At 39.3% G+C, this 13,950-nt stretch overlaps 1 protein-coding gene across 6 annotated transcripts in view; it reads left to right on the top strand.

Annotated features, from left to right (window-relative positions):
* Positions 1-7,653, top strand: part of CCDC6 (coiled-coil domain containing 6) — a 56,586-nt gene extending 48,933 nt beyond the window's left edge. Inside the window, exons 9-11 of one of the 6 annotated variants that reach the window (XR_010071534.1) lie at positions 1,742-2,697; positions 5,485-5,594; positions 6,678-7,653. Coding sequence is in view for 1 of the 6 variants with exons in the window: in XM_063338060.1 (XP_063194130.1) it covers positions 1,742-1,933 (192 nt within the window). In the remaining 5 variants the exon portion in view is untranslated. Of the gene's footprint in view, positions 1-1,741 lie in introns of all 6 variants that reach the window. The other 5 variants (XR_010071535.1, XR_010071532.1, XR_010071533.1 and 2 more) reach the window with 5 other exon arrangements.
* The last annotated feature ends 6,297 nt before the right edge of the window (positions 7,654-13,950 follow it).

Genomic DNA, 13,950 nt, shown 5'->3' with positions numbered 1-13,950 from the left:
CCTAACTATTAACCATTTGGCAAAATACCTTATAGTTGTTGTTTGAAGACCATTTTGATTTTTCTCAACAGGTATGGTAGTATATAAATATCCTGCAAGGTTGTTGCATATACTTGTCATTCTCAGATGTGAAAACATGTTTCAATAGAATTTTTAGTAGAATGCTAAAATATGGCTGCTTCTAAAGTCACTTAGGTGAGCGTGCAAAGGTAATTGTTAATTTCATTAAGCAAAGAGCGATGGGAACGCTACAATAGTGGGTAGAAGAGGAGGGAAGCTGGAGCTCAGCAGTAAGGTAGAGTCCTGGTCCGGGTTCAGCCCACTGCTGTGTCACATGAGTTAGTCACAGGAAGATCTTATGCTTCTGGAAAACCTGGAACCTAATTTTATAAGTTTTTCAAGGAACTTGTTCTGTTCAGTCTCTGTGAAATACTACTCTTTCTCAAAGTGTAAATTACTTGGTGTCACATCAAGTCACTATGAAAAAGATCACCTTCAGGACAAAATACTAATTGTTTTGAGAAAGGTGTTGGTAAGTAGCTCTTGGCTTTGTCTCAATACTGAAACTGGGTACCTTCATATTATTAGATGTATGCAAATGCAATAAATGATTTTAAGTGTTTCAGAGACATCAGTTGGTTGTCAAGAATCCTTGGCTTTTCGCGTAGACCATTAATCAATTGTACATAGTTGTGCAGAAAAATAGATACAATATACATTATTTGACTAAACTGCAGTTTGATTCTTGACCCTTCATTTTTTATCTCCTTTACAGAATAAATTAACTTTACCTGTAGTACATTCAGTGTAGCACTGTAATCATACTTATCTCCAGAGTTGATCACCTTTGGTTGGTTATTAATTGTGGGTGGGTGGTTTGTCATGTCTTGAGGTTCTTGATTCATGCTAACTGGATCGGTAAGTAGTGAGCATTTTGGGTTCAAGAGTGCAGAAGTTAGTATTGTGCAGTGTAATTTATATTTTTACATTGCTAACAGTAAAGAAGATTCCTGCCCACACCTCCCCCCACCCCTGCTGGTTTGTAAAGATAAAGTGAGTTTTGAATCTTTGTGTTTAAACATGCGGGTTGCTGAAAATCTGTGGTTTCTGTTGAGGGGCGCTCTCTTAACAACTGCTTCACTCCTGCAGCTCAAAGGGTTGTAACCTATTTTTGTTCTCCGAAGAACAACTTGTTTTACGCTTTGGTCTTGCTCCGGTGTGCAGGCTAAGAGTCTTTCAGAAAGCAGAGATGCTGGAGCAGACTCTCTGGCATTAGAAACATTCCCACCCACACCGGGTACCACATAGTTGGACTTCATACACCAGCAGTGTAAAGTTCATAAGCACCTACCGGTGGGGCAGGCACAACTAGGAAGTGCTCTCTCTGCAGCATCTCTCATTTCTCTTTAGGTTGTGGGTCATCACAGGTAAATGTACCTTCAGGACATATGTCTTGTGTTCACTTCCTGCAAGCTGACAGGAAGGAGCGTGGGTTCTGTTTGATCTCAAAAGTACTTCCCCTTTCCTTTGCTGCTTCATTTCAGAGTAATGTTTATTTTATGTAGAAGTTGTGTTGTGATTCTTGCAATGTTTTGAAATGGATTCTTCCCACACAATCTTTTTATGGTTTGTTTGTTGGTTGTAGTTTTTTCCTTTGCCAAGCTTGGTACATTGATTAGAGGACTTGCACCTAAAGTTGTTCAGGAGTGTGTTAAACATAATTTCAATATTTGTTCTGCAGAGGCCTTCACCACGAAGAAGTAACAGCCCCGACAAATTTAAACGTCCCACTCCTCCTCCTTCTCCAAACACGCAGACCCCAGTGCAGCCACCTCCGCCACCACCTCCACCACCTGTGCAACCTACGGTCCAATCCGCAGCATCGCAGTCAGCCACTTTTCAACATTCAGTGCATCCCTCCTCTCAGCCTTAGTGCATGTGCTCAGCAGTCTGTCTGTCAGAAGTGGACTCATAATATGGAGCAGTTTACTAAAAGCCAAAGGCTTACTTGGCATATTTGGATTTGACTTATTTGCACTGAGGTTATATAGGCTTCACTGTTAATTGTGTTGTAAACGTTTGTATAAAATGCAGCCAGTGTTGTGGGTCTACAACACTAACTTAACAAAGTTTTCCATCAGTGTTTACTTGAACTACATGTATGTCCATTCTCTGGCTGGAACATTTGCTACTCTGTTTGGTAATACGGCATTATGTCGTTTTGCTTGGCTCCAAAGCTTCATTTTCCTGGCTTTTAGGTTTGTAAAATTAAAGGGATACCTTTTTATATTTTTTCATGACAATTTGCAGAAAATTAAAGGCATGATGGGTTATATGATAAATTCTGAAATATTAGTGTTTACCAAGCTTATGGAAAATCAGCACTACGTTTCAGTCATTTGAAATAACAGCTTCTAGTGCAAAAGTGAGTCAGACACCCTAATCAGTGCCCGAGACACATACTCTATTGTATTACATAGTAAACAAGCTTAATTCAGCACACAGGACACATCCATACTTCTCCTGTTTAAAAGCACCTCAGACGTATGGTACAGTCGGAATTTTGCAGTGAGGGAACTGGCTTGTTGGAGTCTGTGGAATGTACAATTCGTGGACCTTAATATTTGATGATTTCACTTGACATTTACGTTAACCTGTAAGCTGCCCATACTGTGTGATCTGTCACAATTAACTTCGGTAAGTGTGGTCCTGCCCGCAGGTTACTGATAGCTGATTACAGTGTGCTCTTTGATTTTTTTGCTGCAGAAGGCGATGTGATTGTAGAGAACAGCTGATGATAATTTTTTTTCTTGTTAAAATATATTAATTGTGATTCCCCCGAAGCAAAGTTTGAACAGGTATTTTAAATGTTCAAAAGTCTGTTAGAAAATACCATATAAGATGAGCATATAGGAATATATTGGCCTAACAGCCAAAATGTTGTATTGCTTGGTAGAAACAGAGTACAAGAAAGTAGCACAACGTGGCACTAATGAATGCTTATTTAGCAGCCTAAGCCGGTACAATGTATAAAGAAATGTATTCTGAATACATTCTTTCCATTCATTTAGCACAAATAAATTGGTTTCACTTTGCAGTGGAACAAAGTGTCACTTCTTGGTATTGACATCTTACTCAGTTACATTTTTCTTGAGGTTCCTGTTGAGTACTGAGGTTTATATATTATTGATGATTTTAAGTGGTTTACCTCATATATATGGATATGTGGGCCATGGAAAATGACAAGAGAATGTTTATTTTATGAGAATATGTATCTGGCTATAATCAGAGCAGAACGTGAGTAATTTATCTTTTGTTTACAAAAGTTTGTTTGACATGCCTAATGCTTTATTAAGGACATTTTTAAGAAGGAAGTACAGCATTCTGGTAGTATACTAACACTTGTACATATATTTTCATGTTTACCACTCACCTATTCAGTAAGAATTGCAAACTGAAAAATCTTTATAAAATTAGTGCTCTAAATCAAAATAGTAAGTTAAAATAATGTTGTAAAAGGTTCTGCTTAAGGCAAGACTAGAATTTCTTCACTGTAGCAATGTAGTTTCAGCTCTGAGAGAATTTAGAGAATGCTTATATAGTCTATTACACTTCTTAAACCAATACGGGATCAAGTGCATTATCAAATTACATTAGTTTTGGTAGTGACTCTCCAATTAAGTGATTCTCAAGGTTGTGGCAGACCTAAAATTTGACTGGTGCTTCCATCTGAAAATAATTGACCATAGCAGATGCTCATAGAGGAAACTCAGCTGTGAGGATTCTAATTAAACAGAGCTCCTGAATCAGTTATAGGATTGTGTGTGTGAAAATTACAGGCAGTCAGAGGTGGGACTGAGGTCAAGATAGGATTGGTTTAGTTTGACGCTTGTCCTTTTGTAAACATAAGACAAAGAAAAAAAAATATTTTTTTATAAGTAGGATTCCAGCTCAAGTATACCACTGTTTAAAATGGTGCCCTCCTTTCTGAAGTGCTTTGAGGTTCTTGGATGTATGGCTCTCTAGAGTGTGAGCTCATAGTGGTGGTAGTATAAATGCAGGGGCAGGGGGATGGGATGGGGAACGCCTTTGACAGTGTTGTTTTAAGATCTTAAAGTGGAAAATTGCCTAGAATAATTTAAGTTTGAAGCATATTCCAAAACTGAATTTGTGTAACCCAAGTTTAGCTGCTGTTATCAAGTGTCTTAGTGAACTCTCCTTACTATTCCAGTGGGACTGTTACCCAAGGAAAGTAAAGAACTGACAAATGTATACTAAACCCTGAAAGTGTAACAAGGCACTAAATTGGCCTTACCTAACTAAGAAAGTTGAACAAACATTTGCTTGCAATCAGAAGTGTTAAACTCTATTTGTAGACTTTTTGAATAAGATGAGGAATTGTGCACAACCATCTCCTAATAAATGTAAATGGATTTTCAGTTTTCCTGGTGAGTTATAGTCATGAATTACGATTCTGAAGCTGTGATTTTTATCAGATCTCCTGTAGACTGGAGAAACTCACTTGACAGTGAGGTCCAGCTTACCCTGAGGGCTTCAGTGCTTGGCTTCTTTATCTCAGAAGCACCTGGGTGGGTTTCTGCTGTTCTTTTCATTACTCCACACTGCATCATCACTAGTTGTGAAAGGCCACAAGAGCAATTTAGCAACTTCTAGCGGTGATGAGCATTTTGAGTGTACCCCTTTACAGCTAAAGGTTTAAAAAAAGCATAAAAAAAAATCTTTTAGCTGTTTGAGCAGTGCTTTCCTCTCTGACAATCAGCAGCTTTCTTTTTACTTTTTCTCTCAAGGGATCTGGCTTGGACACTGGAATGCAGATGAGACTCTGTAGAGTATTAAGAGTTTATTTTATGCACGATTTGTTCCAGAGAAGTTCTTTGGAAGAAGAGGTGGGACTATTCGGAGATAGTCTTCCAGCTAACAGCCAGATAAGATTGTTTTAATTACATGTACTCCTCTGAGAGCATATTCCCAAGGGCAGAAAGGACTATCAGAGTTTTTCAAGAAAGTGTCAGTGATTTTTTTTTTTATTGGCAGTTGCCGTACTGGAGCTGAACAGAACAGGATTTCTTTCCTGTTAAAATGTTCATGTTCAGGAATCCATCTGCCTGGGTGGAATCCCTGTGCACTTCAGCTGAATGAAAAATGCAGTCTTGGAAGCAATGAAAATGAGAAAGGTTCCTGGGATCTGAGCGAGTTGCACTGCTGACAGGAAACAATTTAGACTCTGTATATTTTGTTAAATAAGTGGAAACTGATCATGGAGACAAATAAAAGAGCCTTGCATTCTTTGTCAATCAAAGAACGCAGTCTCTCATCCTCAGTATTGATTATTGCTTAGTAAGAGGATGCATCCAGGGACCTTGTTTAAGTCTTGTAGTGCTTTTTCTAATCCTAACGCTTAGTTTTACAAGCAGTATAAATTCTAATACTGTTCAACTTTTTGATGTTTCCTTTTTGTTTCAGTCATGGCAGTCTATTTCTTTTTGATCCTTGGGAGTCTACAGAGCATGGACTATGCAGAGCATATTTCTCCAGTTCAAGCCATCTCATAAGAAACCAGAAGGTTTATGACTGTAAGCTATAAAATTATAATACATGCATATATTACAACAACCTCCTTGAGGGGAAAGATCTGAAAGAAACCATAGCCCCTGAGTACCAAATGGACTGTGTGCATAGAGACAATCTGGTCTCCTCAGTTCCCTGAGGAGCTGAATGCCTCTCCCAGCCCTTCTCTGATTTGGACTAGCGTTCTTAACTTTTTTTAAATTCCACTTCTCACTGTAATAAGTACTCAGGATATCCTTCATGTTCCTTTTGGCTAATAACCGCTAGTCCCAGTACGAATAGAGGTTAAGAGTCATTGCCACTTTGTGGACCGGAGGAAGTCACTGAATATGCCAGATCGTGGCCTTTACGATGCAGTCCTAGTTTAAGTGGGAGCGTGTGCTCATATCGTGGTATTTATTTTTTTTTTAAAGCAGCTGTTGCTGTTTTTGCATTAGTAGTGTGCCCTGAAAAGGAGATAAAACTATGGACTTTGGCACTGCCTTAACAGACAGCTGCTACTTTAGGGAGAATAGCGCTTGTTCCTATTCAACTAGTTGGGCTCCAAAGAAAAGGACTACCTCATCTTTAGTTTGGGATGATGTGGCTGCAGGGTCAGGAGAAATGTCATAGCTGTGCTAGGTTTTGTTCTGCATGTGTTACCTGGATTAGGAGTCTTTCCTCACTGGAACTGGGCTCCGGAGGTTATAAAGCTTTTGTAGAGGAGGAGCGGGGAGGTAGGACAGATGGCTGAGGGTTGAGTTTGAGAAAACTGTGTGTCCCTGTGGTAAATTGCTGCTCAGAGAACTCTTGGGCTAGGCCTGGGAATTGCCTGTACTAAAACTACAATTGTTTTTTCTGTGTGGTTTCTTTTCAAAATGTGCTATGTTGCAGTTCTTAAGTTCCTGGCATTGGTATCTAATTAAAAAACAAAAAAAGCAATTCCCCTCTTCAGAGAAATATTGGAAGTAGTCTTCTGCGTGCAAAGGTGGGTTTTGTCACGATATAAATTAATACTGCATCTATATACAAAGGTGTTTTATTCTAGTGGTAAAACTTAAGCTGTCCAAGGCACTTTAGTTTGTGATTGCTGACTTTTGTTTTGGCAGGTGTTTCAGATGAAATCTAAGCCTCCTGTGGAGGAAGAAAAAAATCACCTGACAGCTGTAGACTGTTCCTTTCCTGCAGAAATACAGCAATTTCCTCAAATGCAAGTAAAAATGGAACAAGCATCCTTGAGCTTTTCTGAAGCTTATATTTAATTTCAGTACCTTGGTGATTGCTTTTGTGTATTTAGAGAATCTGCAAAGCCTCATTGTAGGTTGGTTGGGCATCTAGCTGGCTATTCCCATGTTTTCCTGATCCTAGTGAAGGAAGCCTGTTCAAATTTGGATCAAATTTATAAATCCACTGGTTAACAACAATGGTCAAAGTGCAGGTTTGTTGAGCATGAATCCAAGTGATGACTTTAAAAGCATTACACTGTGTTGGTGTGAATCAGAGCTTATTGTTGAAAGAACCTCGATACAAAGAAGTTGGTTGGGTTTTTTTTTTAGCAGGTTATATTTTATTCTGTATTAGCTGTATTATTGCTTTGTTGTATATCTCAAGGTGTTTACATATATTTGTAATTGTTACAATGTGTCTGTAATCAAGCTCATCTGTGCCTTCATGCAGACTTCCAATAAACACTTGATTTTTTTTTTTTTGTATTTACTTTGTATGGAAGAGTATGGGGTGGATGTCTATTTCCTTCTATCTGTCAGCCTGTCATCACTGGGAAAAAGAGGAAGAAAATGAGAAACAGGAATCGGAGAAAGATATGTGCTTGTCTTTATTTTTGCTGTCTTTGATTCTAGTTGTGCCATTTCTGGTATTTTCACTTAAATGACTGAGTGGGGAATCTGGGGATTATCCTATTTGCATAATAAAGTTTGCATAGGAGATGCTCCTCACTTTGAATTAGGTGAATATTATTTTGCTTCTGTCTTGGAAGAATGTTGCTGTATTTCTTGAGCTATTATTGTGGAAAAATTCCTGAGTACCTTTCTCCCCCTGAATTAAACATGTATGTTTAACCTTTTACAGCTGCTTTCCAGTGAGAGTTTGGGCTTTTTTTTTTTTTTGCTACAGCAAGAACTGCAGTATCTTTTGGTCTTAGTAGGCCTGCTTACCTTGAGAGGGTACTTTCTGATGATTGGGGGTAGGAGAAGAACAGTGTTTCATCTTTTTTCTGTTTTTTCTAAGCTCACAGGGACAAAGATGTGTATTTGTACAAAGTTAATAGGAAAACTCATCTTACGTGCTTTGAGTCCAAAGCGGTATACAGCAGTACAGCTACTTTTCTAATCTAATATTAAGTATGAGAGGAAGAGAAGGGGAAAAAATAAATTCCTTACCTGTGTTAAGGGCTGTGCTGTATATTTTGTAGTTCGGAAAACAGTGCTTTTGCTATTTCTTTCTAGTAGTAAAGGTTATGGTATCTGGTGATCTACTTCAGCTTTTCTTGATTTTCTTGCAATCAAACCTGATTACAGTTAAGTAGTTCTACTATTGATGGATTCAGTCATGGTTTCTAATGGAAATTTGTCTTAAGAATCCATTGTGATTTCTATTGTTTTGTCATCTTACTAAAACATTAATTTATTATTATATTGAATAATGTTAAAGCGTTAACCAATTTGAATTTATGGGTATATTTTTTAATTGTAGTGAGTACTTTGTCGATACTGGGACATCACATTAACCATCTTTGGATAGAAACAGGAGAAAAGCAGGCGTAGTGTACTAAACTGCAGTGTTATAGTTGAATTATAAATGTTATATTTACAGTTGAATTGTAAATGTTAGATGCCTAAAGACGATGGTATGCATTTCTGAAAATTCTGTGCATACTTTGTTGTGTCATCCCTTGTGAAATCTCTGGTTTTGTCACCTTTTTGTTGTATGTGTTTATTCATGAGCTTAGCGCAGAGCTCACCTGTGTGGCATACTCAATAGCTTTTGTATTATTTGCTGTATCTGGCTGTATTGCCAAGTTTTTGGGCTTAGATCTTAAAGCCTCAGTAGCACTTATCTGTGCTTATCCTTGTGTTCAGTGTGTGAGTCTTGCTAAACTCATGGGTTGAATCCACTTGTCTCTGTCTTGTTCAGCTGCAACTCAGGCATATCTGTGCGACCACATGCTCTGCTTTAGTCAGCACAGGTCTCTGCATGCAATATAAAGCGTGCTATTCCATTTAGCCCATTTCAGCACATTCCATTTATGACCAGTAAAATCCCTGTATTATCATGGCTGCAGGTTCTTGGGCACCAGGCCATGGAATTACCTCAGTGAGTGCTAATCTAGCTGATCCATGTTACTCTCTGTTCCTAGAACACATGCAGTATTTCTTAAAATACCTTTTTTTCTCCTCTCTCCACTGCTGCCAATGCTGAGCAATGAGTAGTTCTGCTTGCGAGTACCCTGCCTGATGCTGACACAGCCGGTGCGTCTGTGAACTGGGTGAATGAGCTGGCTTGATGCTGTCTGTCTTTCATGCGTGTTGTTCGTTTTCTCTCTGACATTTGTCTGAACAGAAATGAGTCGCTGGAGTACTTTCAAAAGACCAGATGAAAATGGAAAGATAATGCATGTGATTGGTTTAATTTCAGGTTGCCTTGTGCAGGTGATCTCCCCTTTAGATGGTTCTGTTGTGTTTCTTCTGGTGCTTATAGCCCTTTATGAAAGAAAGCAAGTTACCAGCCTTGCAGGAGTTAACTTAGAGCAGGAGAAAGAACGATGCATTGCAAAGCAGGCAATTTTAATAAGACTAATCCTTCCTCTGTGTAAAGATGCTGGCTTGGATATCAGTCTGTTTCACATGCTTTTGAGGTCATTCCATACATTTCAAGGTATACGGTATATCCTTCAGCCCAGAAGCAAGAAGAGGTTGCAGTCAGTCCTGCATTTCCCAGATGGAGACTGAAGGTATGTATAAAGACCATTAGTTTACCTGAATGTAGCAAACACTGAAGACAAGTATTGGGGAGACTGAGATGGCAGCCTTGTTGCTCTTTGTGGCTTTTCTCGGCTCCTGCGTGGGGAAAAGTCTCTTATTGCTAACCAGTGAATTGGTGGTGATGCCTGCTGTGACAAACCCTTTTTTCCTTTGAGTGATATAGAGAAACAGTTGGAGTATTTACAATGAAGAATAAAAAGTGGAAGCTAGATATGGCTTGTATTTGCAGAGTGGAACAGGATTCATTCAAAATTCTTTATATTAGTGAAAATACCATTCAGTATGCCTCATATTTTTTTTTTCTCTAAAGCTTGAACAAAATCTGGCGTGTGAATTTAATGGAAGTGGAACAGTGATCTGTGGGAGTCTCAAGTATCTGTTGTGTGACCATCTCCTTCCTAAGGAGGGAAATACTGATGTCTAGTGGGACTGATTTAAACTTCACAGCATGAATGTTTTTCTTTGTCATACTAGAAGCGAGTTGGAGAAATTACAGGAACCTCGTAGAACATCTGGGTGTAGCCAGCTGTGTTCAGGGCTCACAGTATAGTGGAAAGCCCTTTCATAGCTTGAGATCTCCTTTATAACACATGACGGGGAGTTTTATTTTGCCCAGTCACAGTGTGGAATGCGTTTTTGGAGCTGAACTTCAGAAGTATACCCATTCCTACTTCCTTTCGTTCTCAGTCCCTATAGTCACACTCTGGCTTTTCCCCTGCAACTGATGGCCCCACTTCGATCCAGTATAAAGCAGTATTGCAAACTGGGCTCTGCCGTTCTGTGTCTGAGTGCATTTTGACAGTTACTGATGAATGGAACAGGTTGTAACTCCATAGTGATTCTTAACGCTGTCTTGGCTGTCAGCAGCAAAAGAATAAATGGAGAAGAGGTCAATAATGAGTACTCTTTCTGCCTGGAGATGGGAATTTAAAATCTGCTGTGACCCATCTTTTTTCACGTTTCCTAAAAATCATGCTAATTTTTCTCTGGCTCTTCAACACATGCTATCTAGGTTTTCTTATTTTCTCACAAGGGAGAGAAGGAAGGCTAGTAATACAAAGTAATTTTGCAGTTCAGATGAGATTGGTACCCTGCTTTCTTTGGAATATGCAGATTTGCTAATCTGCATCACCAAGTAAGGCAAATTGTTTTGGATCACTTGTGTGTGAATTTTTGCAGTAATTGTGATATGAAAACTAACTCTGTTTTTTTAATTTATTTTTTAATAACTGCTCTCTAGGTGTTGTGTTATTCCCGTTTCTGTATACCTGCCTGCACTTGGGACACTTGCGCCCTGCTTAGTTACCCTGGGGTATACTGATGTCCTCGGGATCTTCTGAGCCTTCAGGTGTCTTGTGCCCCATGGGGTGGATCCAAAGCTGCAGAGAGTGTTGGGAGAGCAGTGTCAGAGAGCTTCCCTCCACCCTGGTAGCTGAGCGCAGAATAAGGTGGAAATGAGCATGCAGGAAGCACAGGCTGAGGTCACTTTACAGCTCTGGGCTCTGCAAACAAGCGTGCCATTAACCCACTGGCTTAGGTACTGTAAAGGTTGGAGCCCCCAAGCCATGGCAGCTTTCTGTCTCTTCAGAACCTGAAGCAGCAGGAATTTGCAGATAGAAGACCAGCTCAGCAGCCCTTTCCCGTGGGCTGGAGGTGCTGTGCTCTGCTGCTCTGCCAAAGTACAGTCTTGCCTGATGATCCTAAAATCTGGGAACAAACCAAAATGCCACATGTTGTCCAAAGAAAGCACCTGTTGCTTTGAAAATGTCACTGGACCAAATCCCTTATCTAAAAGTGTGTCTAACAGAGGTGTGTGACGCTGATAAGTGACTGAAGGAGGATGTTAGAACATCGTGCTGCCGTGATGAGCGGAAGATGAATAGATGGACCTGTTTGAAAGGGAAGAGTGATATTTGAGGCTAATAAAGGGACAGAGAGGAAACAGGACAAGTATGAAAATATTTTTTGACTAGCCCTTTCCTCTCTGCCTTGCTAGGACTCCAAAAACAACTCTCTACTGGCTGTGAACAGCCCTAAGCTGAGTAACAGTAAGAGCTTGTTTCTCTTGTGCAGCAGCGCTGGCACCAGAAAGTATTAAAGCAAATTCCAGTTAGATCCAAGAACTGAGAGCTGGATGAACTTGAGAGAGACTTACTTGCTGGAAAGCTAGGAGCGGACAGAGTAGAGGGCAATGCCAGATGCAGAAGTGTAGAAGTACTTATCAGAAGGGAAAGGGAGAGAAGGAGCCCTGTGGGAATTGGTGGAATGGTTCGTTACCCCAGAGGACTGGAAGTGGCGGTACAGGAGCCAGGACATCATTTCTGAGATGTTAAAGGCTGTGTATGACCCTTGGCAATGAAGCACCCTTCTGTACCTGAAATAGGTTATGATTTGTGTATCAGTCTATACTTGAGCAAATGGGGGAAGAAAAGATTGGCAGTGAGTTTTGGAGTTACTGTCCTGCTGTTACATGTCTTGTAGCTCTAGATCCGCCTCTTGAACTAATCTATCAATTCTCTAGGCCCCAACACAAGTAAAAAAATACAGCAGAGCCTTGGCAGTAGAGAAATTGAAGTTCCTAAATATGATCAGATCCACAGCTGCAGTGTTAGGTATTGCCAAAATCTTAATTTTCAAAGAAACTGTATCTAAAAATGAGTTTCTGTGGACGGGTGATTAAAATGATTAAGGCTTTTAAACTTAATACACTCTTGTGTTGCTTTAGCGGACTTCTGTATAATTTTAAAATCATCTGTTCACTTTTCCTGCACAGAGATTTTTGCAGCTGATTTACTGAACTGCAACTATCAAATTTTATTTAAATTTATTTTTCTGGGTTTTCTTTCCAAAACAAGGGTTAGTCATGACAACATAGTAAGGAATTAAACCTGTTAAAACTTACTGCATTCCTCATGCTATTAAGGAACTCTAGGATTAGTCTGGCTGTTTTCTTGAGTGTTTAATTAAGGACTATTTTAATGCTGTTAGTTCCTGAAGATAATTAAGGGTTTTCAAGTTAACTGTTTCATATTGTAAGAAGTTATTAAGTTTCTTTAAAAAGAACTTCTGTGTAGACTAAAGCATCTCATACTATTAAGTGTATATATATATTGACTGTGTAAATGAAATTAATATCTGAATTAAGAAGGGAACCTATCTTTTTAGCTGAAGCACCCCAAGAGCTTCCCAGAGATGTTCTGGGAATGCTGTGCCCTTGTTCCAGCAGTCTCCCTGATTTAAGGGATGATGTATTGCAAGAACAACTTGTGTGAGTCAAGATTGCATGATAAAGCTTTGACTTTTACTTTATGGTATATTTTAGGAATCCATCTCACTGAAGTGATTGCCCTTTGCACTAAAATTCACATTAACTATAATTTCAGCCCAAATCTTACCTAGATGCTTGGGAAAACAGTCTCTTGACAGCCATAACCCTGCTAAGCTTGTCTGGAACATAATTTTTTTTTTTTTTTTTCCTAGAGAGAGAAGTTACTAGGAAAATCTCTGTGCATGCGCATGTGTGATTAGAAATATCGTTAATGTCCTGCCAGTTTTACCACCTATCTTAGTGCTACCCATCTGCCTGATCTGTAAGAGAAAGACAAGAACAAACCCATTTTGGATTGAATACTAATAGCACATTTTTAGCGCTACCGGTGCACAAGCTGGAGACCAGCATGGAGACTGCTCAGGATAGGCTCTCGTTTCAGAGTTAAACTGGTTCAGGCTTGTTCCTGTCTGTGTCTGCAAAGGGTCAGAGGAAGGAAAATGGAAAGAAAAACATGAAGAAAATAATCGGCTTCTGTGAACACCATCTCCTACGTCAACTCAGAGCAAGAACCCCTAAAGGGTTTTTACACTTTGAACTTTTAACATTCACCATGGACCACTGTTTCCAGGGCAGGACTGTCAGGCAAGGGAAGAAAGACTTTGTTGCTGTTTTGGTGTTTTAACGGCTTAACTTAACCACCCTCCATTTTACAGAGTGTTGATTTGAATAATGAAACAGATCATTCTGAGCAATACATGAAAACAGTTTGGATGCACCAGGGGGAATAACAAGGGTGAAGAGGGCACAATGTGAAGAAGAATACTTGCCTTTGCATCGCCTAATAACTGAGTGAGGGGGAAATCCAGCTTGTTTTCTAACAGGAAATGGACTAGATTTCGGTATTTTTGCTAAATAGCTTGGGTTTTTTCCAAATACTTTCACTTTATTCAATCTTTACAGAACTCTGTTCTTTTGAAATATTTGGAGTGTTCTGATTCTGAAACTTTTTCTCAGTTTCAGGTTTCTGTTAAATGTAAGGAGGTATCTCCATTTTCTGGGGTTATATCTTTGAAGAAAACTATAAAAGCAAGCTAGTTTCTTTCCCAAAGA

The sequence above is a fragment of the Chroicocephalus ridibundus genome, chromosome 6 (genome assembly GCF_963924245.1).
Source record: "Chroicocephalus ridibundus chromosome 6, bChrRid1.1, whole genome shotgun sequence".
In the NCBI taxonomy this organism is placed as follows: Eukaryota; Metazoa; Chordata; class Aves; order Charadriiformes; family Laridae; genus Chroicocephalus; species Chroicocephalus ridibundus.
Note: the sequence above shows the minus strand (reverse complement) of the source record. Positions and strands in the feature narration are given on the sequence as shown.